Consider the following 10,806-nt stretch of genomic DNA (forward strand, 5'->3'; position numbering starts at 1 on the left):
AAAGTAATCATGAAACTTTGACCAATGTATCTTGCAGCTCGGATTGTTTGTTGACCATAATTTATGAACCCAGTTACCATAAAGAACATATCGTGAATATTTATGAAATAATTTTTTTGTTTCTTTCTCTTGTTTGCGATAAGTTACAAATCTAGAAAATCCATATTTTACCGTAAAAATAATTGAGACGAAGTTGTTAATAATAGAATTGCCGAGAGAAATAGGTAAAATATAAATGGTGTGATTACAACAAAAACATTTATAATCAACCACAGCTAGACTGCTCGCTCCTCTCCTCTCCTCTAACCCTTGTTACTGCCATCACCACCACCTATTCCGTTCCCTCAATCCATCGTCATCATCACTACTACGAAAAAAAACAAAAAAAAAACTCATGACTCTCTCATTCATCCAACATTTATAATCACCATCTCCATCCTCTGATTTCTTCTCTCAACCCACCTTGACAGTGCCAACTGCCACCATTACAATGTTATTTTCTCCCAAGCTTGATGACATTATCAAAATCTCCTTCTACCTTTCCCCTTAACCTTTTTCGACTTCTTGTTGGTGGTCGTAATGGTGGCAGCAACAGTGTTGGTGATGGTAGTTAATGACAGCTATAGTGGTGACATAAGGATGAAGATGTTATTGTCATTGGTATTGATAGTGGCAATCACTTTTGCGGGATTGGTGTTGGGAGGAATTAGAGAAATAGAAAACTAGAAAAAGTAATTTAATGGAGAAATAATTATCAAAATCTAAAAAAAGTCTAGGAGACCAACACTTTTATTAAAATCTGGCTAGCACTTACTCAGCAAAAGAAAAGTGAATAATCTCGCACCATTGGATAAAATATCACACCATTAAGAACACCAAATGATAGCTAATTGATAGCTACAAATCACAAAACTTACTGAACCCTTAACACTCTTCGTATATAAATATATTACATAGCGAACGTGGTTCTAAACCGAACCGAACTAGCCGATTCAATTGAATTAATCGAGATTCAATTGAATTAATCGAGATACAGGCCACCAACTCGATCCCATTCAAGGAAAAACCAATTGTTAACAAACCTATTAAAAACGAAAGGATTCAATCCAAACATTGAAAAATTGATTATATCCATATGATGTTTTACTAGTTAATTGATTAAAAATAATTAAATACAAAAATTTATTTTATTTTAAAAATGTTATTTTATACATAAATATATTATTTTATTATATTTAATTTAACCTCAATTGAATCTTTAAATGTTTGAATATTGACTGATTTCTAATTTTTAAATTTATGGAAACTTTTTTAATGTACAGATTGGTGAAATCTAAGTAGTAATTATGATTGATTTGATGAAAGAGCGAGTAGGTGTATCTTTTTGTTGGTGATATGCCGGGAAAATGGTCACATTTTTTTTCTTATGAAAGGTATTCGATCCCAAAATAGAAGTTAAAAGAGGGTATTTCTACTCGTTATATCCTTTATATGGCAATTATAGAACAATGGACTAGCCCCCCCTGACTCTTTGACAAGTATTTAACTTCACGAAAAATTAAACAAAAAGCTAGAGAAGTGGCCTATTTCTTGCATGTACCAACAATATTAGAAATCGACTAATCTGATTCGATCTGATAAAAGCCAGGTAAAGTGTTAGAAGAAGAAGGGGTTATATGTTTTCCAACAAAGTCTTTGTTTTGTTTGAAAGGCTCGAATCAAGAAATTTATACTTTAACCAATCTCATGTTGGTAAAGTATTCACATTTTGATTCAATTTGCAACATCCATTAGACTATCGAAGGATATTTAGAGGCAAACTTATACAAAAGAAAGACCAAGATAAGTACATTTGAAGCACAAAACATTGATGACCCGGCCAATTCATAAAGAATCAACCAACTTTAACGGAGCCCTTGGGTTTGACCTCATAATAGTCAAACCAATGTTGACTCCATCCCACTTGACTAAGTACCTACTTGATTACTCTTAAACTTGCTTACCTGGCAACTTTTAGTCCTTGATTTGAGGAATTTGCACATTGGAACAATGCGCATCTTAGTAGTTGAACCTCCATCATCATTCTTGTAGACCTCACTTTGATCATTGTCACTATCAACTGCACTAGAAGAAGCTCTTGTTTCCATGCTCAAGCGCCTAGGGATGTAGACATTATAATAGTAATTAATCATGCTCTTCATTGTTTTGTTTGGGAAGTGCTCCATAGCAAGATCCCAAAAGTTTGTTTCATCTGATTGCAAATTTGATCTTGCAAGATTTTCAAATTCCTTTTCTTCTTCAAATGTCCATGACTTTGATACATCTTTTCCCATCTCATGAAACTTCCAACTTTGAAAAGTTGTACCAATCTCTAATTCTAGGCGTTTTCTTGATTCATTGATGTGTTCTTCAACACATTCAATTGATCCTGGGTCATCACAAGAACATGGATCAGACCTACCTTTTCTAACACACATTCTATTCGATTTTGCGATTCCCGGGATTGGCCAAGCTTGAGTGCCTAACCATTTCATATCATCACAACTATTATGCCTTCGAGTAGCTGCGCCTTCCCATCTTGGAACTTCAGCTTGAAATCTAGGCCCGATCGGAATAACAAATCTTGGAAAATTAAGTTCCTTGGCTTCCTTGTTTGACCTCATCGAATGCGAAGCCTCGCTCGAAACGTCATTCCAGAATTCTTTATTTGTTTCGTCATTGTTAGATGTCGCGATACTATTAGTACAACTACTATTAGTTACTAGATCTTCACTATGGCTTTTCAAGTTCCATTTGATCATTGGGTTTGTCATTTTACTAAGACTGCAACACTTTGAGCAATCATTTAAAGAAGAAAGAACATCTTCATGTATTGCTGAATGACCCCAACTTTCTAGGGAATGGAGTGAAAGACAAGAGGACTCACCTTTTCTCTGATTTTTGGCATTTTGGATATCATATTTCTCTCCTGTGATTGATCCAAAAGTCGCGGCTAATTTACTTTCATTTTCATACTCATCAAATTTCCTCTTCCTCTGAGAAAAAGAAAAAGAAAATGAAAATTAGCTTTCACATGGATATAAATATAAAAACATTTTTTACCTTGACAATTTCATGATGTTAATTACATTTTTAAAAGTTTATTATGTAAATTGCCCATGAAACAAAGTTCAAGAGGTTAAATTACGCATATTTAGTAGCAAGCATGCATATTAAATCAAAATATTAATGAATAGAATTGAAAATCTTTAACATCTATGATATATGTAGACTAAAATTTAATCACCAAATCAACTATCTGTATAAAATAAATATTGAAATGTAAAATATATATATATAAAGAAACTACTATGGATATTGTTATTCTTTTATAATACCACTTTTAGTTTGATAACATTTTTATCATAGATGTTCTATGTATTGGGAGTAAAATCTCCCAAATAGGAAAGGAATTATCAATTTAGAGTCGTTATATCTCCTCCAAAGAAAATGAGAATAAGAATAATAAAAAGGATAAAAGAGAGAGAGTTGGAATAGCATCTATTATGAAAAAGATGGTAGAATCGCGTCTCATGTGGTTTGGACATGTCAAAAGAAGACCGACAGAATACCCAGTCAGGATGGTGGATGAGATGGAAGATGGACAAGGGGTGAAAAGCAGAGGAAGACCTAAGAAGGTCATCCATGAGGTGGTCAAACGAGATCTACATGTAAACGGTCTCTCTATAAACATGATACATGATAGAACTCAATGGCGTCGTTTGATTCATGTACCCGACCCCACCTAGTGGGACAGGGCTTTGTTGTTGTTGTTGTTTGTTGTAATTTGTTTCAATCTTGTCATTTTTTTTTTGTAAGTTTGAATTTTACCACTACTAATTACTCATGTGGTTGACCTTTTTATTTCAATTTTGTCCCTTGCCTATACACATCATCATTATGTTCATCTTCTTTATCATCGTCGTCACCTTCGCCCTTAGCTCGTTAGTATGCTTAAACAAGTGGCAAGGGTTCAAATCATGTCTTATGCATGCACTAACCTATTAGTCAGCGGCAAACCTTTAAATGGAGCTCAAATCTGCGACAAATTAATCTTTAGTCTGCCGGGTTGAGGGATACTGCGAAAAACCTAAAAAAAATCAATTTAATCTCATTCCACCGTTACACCACTCCATTCTCACCATCGCCAACCCATCCCCACCCTTACCTCACCATTGCACCCCATGGCACTACCCCTAACCTCCACACCTCACCATGGTCATGCCAACCTCACCTCATCTCACCTCTATTATCATCAACATCAATGACAACTACCACCAACCTTCCTCTCCCCACCCTAACCACCACCAACCTCTCTTCTCAAACCCCACCAAAATCAACAACAATCAAGACTAAGAAAAATTGAAAGGATTAAAGAAAGAACAAATTAAATGGAGATGTGGTGGTTGTTGATGTTGATGATGCTAATGATGGATTTGGTACAAGGGAGGTGGCAATGGTAAGAAGCAATGGTTGGGGGTGGTCCAACAGGTAAGAGTGGTGAAGGTAAGGGTTGGAGTGGAGGTGGTGCGGCAAGATAACAATGTTGAGGGTGGTGTGCAGGATAACAATGGCAAAAGTAGGGTCGAAAAACGACCACCAGACTAATTCGGTTCAAGGTAAAAATTGTTTGACAGGGAATCGGTCAAAAAAAAAAAAAGAAAAAAGATCAACAAAATGTTTACCTGATCAAACAATATGGTTTTTTATTGATTAACCAGTTTAAAATATTAAATCAAAAATTCTTTTTAAAATTATATATATTTTATACATAAATATATTATTTTATTATATTTAGTTCAACTCCAGTTAAACTCGATTGAACCTTTAAATCTTTGATCCTCTAATTCTACCGCTTCAATAATTGATTCAATTTTCAAAACCTTGTTTTATAGTCAAAACTAACATAATTAAACAATAACAAAAACATAAATTAGCCTATTCAGTCAATTACATATTGCATTAGTATCAATTTTGTGTGAATTGAGAAATTATCAATTTTGAATTAAAAGCAAACTTAACAGAAACATCATGCCACTGACAAAGATGACTCTTTATTTTAGAGTAATGTTTTTTAATTTTTCGAGAACTTATTTATTGTTCATATCTTTTAGGATTATATTGTCAATATAAATCTTCAGGTACTCTTTTAGTAATTTACCATTTATTTTACTTAGCTAAAAAAATTATTAGTTTTAGAGTTACTCGAGCTTCTAACAACTCTGCATCAAAAATATAAAACTATTCAAAAACAATCATTATATGAAGAAAAAAATATTCAAGGGTCAGCGAAATTTATTATTTTTGGCCATCAACCTAATTCTTTTAGTCTAGTAATCCAACAATACACTTTTAGTCCATACTTTTAAATATTGTTGGCTAATTGATGGTCAAAAATAATAAATTCTACTATCTCTCCAACATTTCTCCAATATTAAACTTATAGAAGAATTGATCCTTGAAAATTCAATACCTTGGGTCTTTCGACACTAGCTTTCAAAAGTTTGCGTATTTTGAGAATTCTATTCTCAAGTCTTTTCTGGGATGGCTTCACATTGCAAGGATCCAAAGCAAGATCTTTTAACAACATTAACATATCTCTATCATCAAATGAGCAAGAAGCATAATTTTTGTGAATAATTTTTCCTCCCATTGTCAAAGTATTCATAGCCACATTAGCTGAAAGAAAATCAAATCTAAATTAGGGGGTGAATTATTAAGATTATGGGCTCCAGCCCCAACTTTCAGCTCTTATGTTGTTTTAATCAAGTAGAAGTGTTTGTGTAGTTTATATTGATTCTTATCATAGAAACTCCACATCAACAAATTATATAATTTGCTTAAGCCAGGCAGTCCGTTTTTTTTTAACGAACAATTTAATAAAGTAACCATATGTAAAAGTTAAGAGATAAAAAAAGAAATTAAAATAAAAGATAAATGTTGATTGATTATTAGTCAAAAAAAAATTATTTCTAATATTTTCTTTATATAATTTATCAAGGTTCAAATAGAATTAATTTGCTTAGTTTGACAATAAAATTTACAAGACGAAAAAAGATAAATTAATAAATCATCAAGATAGTCACAATCTAAGCATAATTAACTAATTAAGAATGAGAATGTTAAAAGCGGGACAGTATTTTCTTTTACAGCAGAGGTACATTCATTAGAATGTAATAGCAATGTTGAATTAGTTGTTGTGTGTATATAACACAGCTTTCCAATAAGTCCTTGTACATTTTTGTTTTTACTTTAGTTACCTAACACAACTTTACAATGGTTGATTGTGGGGTTAATGATCAAATTAGTCCCTGAAAGGTTAGTCGATCGTCATTTTCGTCCCTGAATGATTTTTTTAATCAAATTAGCCCCTTAAAGATTTAACATTAATCTCGTTTGTCCTTCCGTCAAATACTTAATACCTTCCATTAACGTTTTCCACATGTATCGTTAAATGACAAATCAGCAATGATAAAACAATGTTGGTTTTTGGTATTATATTAGGGCATATTGTGTCAAAATGGCGCCGTTTCTCTTTTCCATTCTCTCAAAACGCATGAAACATCACAATAGTCAGAGAGAATGCGACGGAGCTCGGATCATTGGAAGGGGTGAGGAAGCCATAATCGGTGATACTATGCAAAGTGCGACTGTGCTCATTCTTCGCGGTTTAGGGTACCAATGCTAAGCCATGGTTGGCGTTGTGACCACTAACCAGTGACATTAGCGACATGGCAACATGGAGCAACAGTGACGCCAATTACACAGAGAGCCAAAGAGACTCACTAGTGATGCGACACAGAAACCCGACAGCCCAACTACACCACCAATCCACCTGCGACACCCACAAACAGCATGCCACACAAACAAACGGCAATAATTTTGGTCGGATTTCAAAGTTCAGAGGTAGAGAAAAGTGAGAGATTGAGAGAAGTGAAAATTGAGCCATGGAGCTTGGAGATGGAGGTAAGGTTGTGGATTGTAAATTGTAAAAGTGAGAAAGATTGAGATATTGGGGATTTATTGCGATGGTTTCCATATTTGCAACTCAGATTGGGCTTTGGATTGGGTAAAAATGCATTCTGGGCTAAGAAGATAACTTTTAGATTGGCTTCTTTCTAAAATGCAACCTCACACCACAAATGCCATTCTGGCGATTTAGCGACTTTCTCCGGCGATTCGGCTCAAAGCAACTTCCTCCAACTCAAAGTGTAGACCCCAACAGAAGGGAGAGGTAGAATTGTAAAATCATACCCTTTGATCAAAGCACCTGTTCTTCTCTTTGATTAGAGCTCTGTCGCCTTTTCTCTCTGTGTGTGTTTGATATTTTGTGTTTCGTGTGAAGAGGGAAGAAAGAGCGTTTGAGCAATGACTGGTGAGAGCTTCAAATGGGGTGAGATGTCGAGAAACGGCGTCGTTTTGATATGTGTTGTGTCACTTAACGATTCACGTGGCAAAATATTAACAGAAACAGTTAACTAATTGACGGAGGGACAAATGTGATTGATTTTAAATCTTTTATGGATTAATTTGATTAAAAAAATTATTCGGGGAAGAAATTGACAATCGACCCATCTTTCAAGAACTAATTTGACCATTAACCCGTTGATTGTGATTTCCATTTTGTTGTGCCGCTTGTAATAATAATATAATAATGCATGTTGCAAATGCTCAGATACAATCTTTTAACTAAAACAAAAACTTCAACCCAACTCAATCTCCTGAACTAAACCTGGATAGAGATGCAACTCACCCACGATCTTTTGATCATATCCAACTCACAAGAAAAACAGATAATGCCAAGCGATTTGAAAATATCACATCCAAGCCTATGCATCTTATGAAAAACAATTCAGAACAAAGATATGACTTCATTATCAATTTTACCTTTGTTGTTATCTCAAACAAGACCTACCATGGAGAACAATTCAGAACAAACAGTAAAACACAAACACACAAACACAAAATAGCAGCAATTAAATCTCCAGCAGCACATCACTATGCAGAAAAATCACAAAACAACAGCACAGCAAAGCAGCCATAGCTAATCAATAATCAATTAATCATTCAATAAAATCACAAAACATTCAATAATCAATTATTCATCCTGTGATTTGATTTCCAGAGCATTAAAAAAATTAAAACAACGAAGAACAAGTGAGCACTGAGCACTGACCTTCGCCTTCGGTCTGAGACGGCGAGCACGAGGGCGAGCAAAGTCAGCAGACGAAGACGCGGCGAGCAGAGAGCAGACGACGACGCGGACGCTCGAGGAAGAAGCTGCGCGCCTGGGATTGGTGAGTCTGGGAGAGAACAGGGGTTGGAGACTTCGAGAACGCCGACAGGAGGAAGAGAGAAGTCCCTGAGTGCCACGAACGGCGGCAATGGCTCACTCCATGCGGCGGTGGTGGAGGCTAGGGTTGCGGGGCCACAGGCTCACTCCCGAGTGTTTTCTGAAATCTGAAAGGAAGGTGTTAGGGCGGGGGGCACAAGGCTGGGTTTTTTTCTTTTTATTTTTTTGAACAAAATCTAAACAGCGCCGTTTTAGTAAAACCGGCCAGTGCCGATTCTGGTTTGACTGGCCTCCCGGTCGATTCAGCGGCTTACATCCGATTTTTTATTGAACGGTTTAAAATGATGAACCAAATCGTTAATCCTATTGGTTTACGGTTGCATCGGTCCAACGGATTAATTCAATCCAATTTTCAAAACTATGATAATAATTTGTTCATATTTTATCATTAAAAAATTATAAAATAAAAATTTTTAATTAACTTCAAAATTATAACAAAATAACAACAAGTATACTCATTACAACAAAAATTTAGAATCGCAAACTTACACAAAAACTCAAACTATCAGAAACAAAAAATCTAGAATCACAACAAATTTCAACAAAAACCTTTCAATCAAGTATTCAATAATAAAAACTCAGAATATAGAAAACTCAGCATCTAAATCCAAAGAATTTAAAAACAAAAAAAAACTAAGCAAAAAAAATCTAAACTTAACATCCGAACTAAATTCAGAATGACACAAGCAATAACCCAACTCAGAACACAATCCTAACTCAGAATCTAGTACAAAAACTCAACTCAGAAACCAGAATTTTAGAATTTGAAACCGAAGAAGCAGTGGCTTATTGGAAACATGGCGAGATAGGAATGGCGGTGATAGAGTGAGCTTAGAAAAGGATCAGTTTGCGACAGTGAATCCCTGAGCAGAGATTTCACGACGAAGCTCCGGCAGAGATTCACGGAGGAGAGGACGCACTTGAAGAGGATCGAGCAACCGTTGATATGACGTAGTGGAGAAGAGGATCGAGGACGACGACAACGACGATTACAGAGGCAGGCTTCGCAACGAGCATAGAGACGGTGAGAAGGAGAAGAATAGCGGCAACTGGGGGTGACGGTGGCTGGTGGGCTTCGCAACGAGCATAGGGACAGTAAGGAAAAGAAGAGTGGTGGTGGTTGGGGGACAACGATAGCTGGTAGGGCTTCACGACGAGCACATAGACAATGAGGAAGAGAAGAGCAGTGGGGGCTGTGGGCTGATGGTGGCTGTGGTGTTTGCTCTAATAAGGTTAGATAGTGAGTGAAAAGAGATTTTGGTGAGAATGTGAGAATGAGAAAAAAGGGAGAGGGGTCGGATGTTTTGCCATTTTGGGGTGGGTTTTTTTCTTCATCAAAACGACGTTGTTTTGATGCTAAAAAGGAGAATTGGGCCTTTAAAAAATTTGGCCGATTCACCGATTAAACCATCGATTTGGCTAATTTTACAAGACGGTTTTAAGTTCAATTGGACCGGTCAAAAAACCGATTATCAGTTAACTTGGTTGAATCGACCGGTCCGATCTAATTTTCAAAATTTTGGTAAATATTATTGTCCAAGAGGTGTTCATAGATCGATTTTAAGGGAAAGAACAGTTTGATAAGAAATATATAATGTGCGGTTTTGATTAAATCAGATTGATTTTATTTTTAAATGTAATCCAGTCCAATCCAAATTATTTTAATTTGTATTAGATCGGCTTATTCGATTTTTAAAAAAATCTAAATTTTAAGATTTTATCATTAAAACAAATTAATTTTAGATTATAAAAAATAAATAATTTTATCTTAGATTCACAAAATATTTACTGAATAATAATAGTAAAATAAATTAATAAAATTTTATAACAAACTAAATATATTACAAGTAAAATTTTAAATTTAATAATAAAATAATAATATTATATAATATTATACACTTTTAATGGGACTATAATCAAATCTATAAAATCTAATCTAATTCAAATAAGCGATTTTAATTATTTTTTATTTCAATTGGATAAATAATTTTATTTGAAGAGATTTAGATTCTAACATCCGTATCACCAATCCTATTTTTAATTTTGAGTATATATCTAAATAGGTTTTTAAAAAAATTTGCTCCCGACATTTTTTATCCCAAAAAAAACTTAATATTAAAGTTCTTAAATTTTATAAAAATAAAATATATAAGTTCTTTCTGACACATTTTTTAAGGTTTATTTTATTTGTTCAAATAAAAATAACAAAAAATTTATATATCTTATTTTTGTAAAATTCATAAATTTGAGTATAATAAAAAAATTTTAAAATAAAAATGTATAATATATAATTTCTTGAAAACCTAATTAAATACATATTCTTTAATTTTTATTACCAAAAACATTTGCTAGTTGTAGTTAAAAGAACCTTCTAGTGTAGTGTGGTAGTGGAAGTGTTTATATATATATATTAA

General features: G+C 34.2%; 1 protein-coding gene across 1 annotated transcript; it reads right to left on the minus strand.

Annotated features, from left to right (window-relative positions):
• Positions 1-1,677: 1,677 nt before the first annotated feature.
• LOC112796977 (uncharacterized) lies at positions 1,678-8,551 on the minus strand. The gene is made up of 3 exons (XM_025839685.3): positions 8,216-8,551; positions 5,513-5,718; positions 1,678-3,035 (listed from the first exon to the last, which is right to left on the minus strand). Exons 2-3 carry the CDS (start codon positions 5,705-5,707, stop codon positions 1,968-1,970), a joined length of 1,263 nt encoding a protein of 420 aa, XP_025695470.1. The 5' UTR covers positions 5,708-5,718; positions 8,216-8,551; the 3' UTR covers positions 1,678-1,967.
• Between the last annotated feature and the right edge of the window lie 2,255 nt (positions 8,552-10,806).

The sequence above is a fragment of the Arachis hypogaea genome, chromosome 4 (genome assembly GCF_003086295.3).
Source record: "Arachis hypogaea cultivar Tifrunner chromosome 4, arahy.Tifrunner.gnm2.J5K5, whole genome shotgun sequence".
Lineage (NCBI taxonomy): Eukaryota > Viridiplantae > Streptophyta > Magnoliopsida > Fabales > Fabaceae > Arachis > Arachis hypogaea.

Coding starts and splice junctions, on each gene's coding strand:
- LOC112796977 (XM_025839685.3), bottom strand. CDS start 5,707: ATGAATACTTTGACAATGGGAGGAAAAATTATTCACAAAAATTATGCT. Junction 3,036..5,512: donor CTAGTGTCGAAAGACCCAAG/GTATTGAATTTT, acceptor TCTTTTTCTCAG/AGGAAGAGGAAATTTGATGA.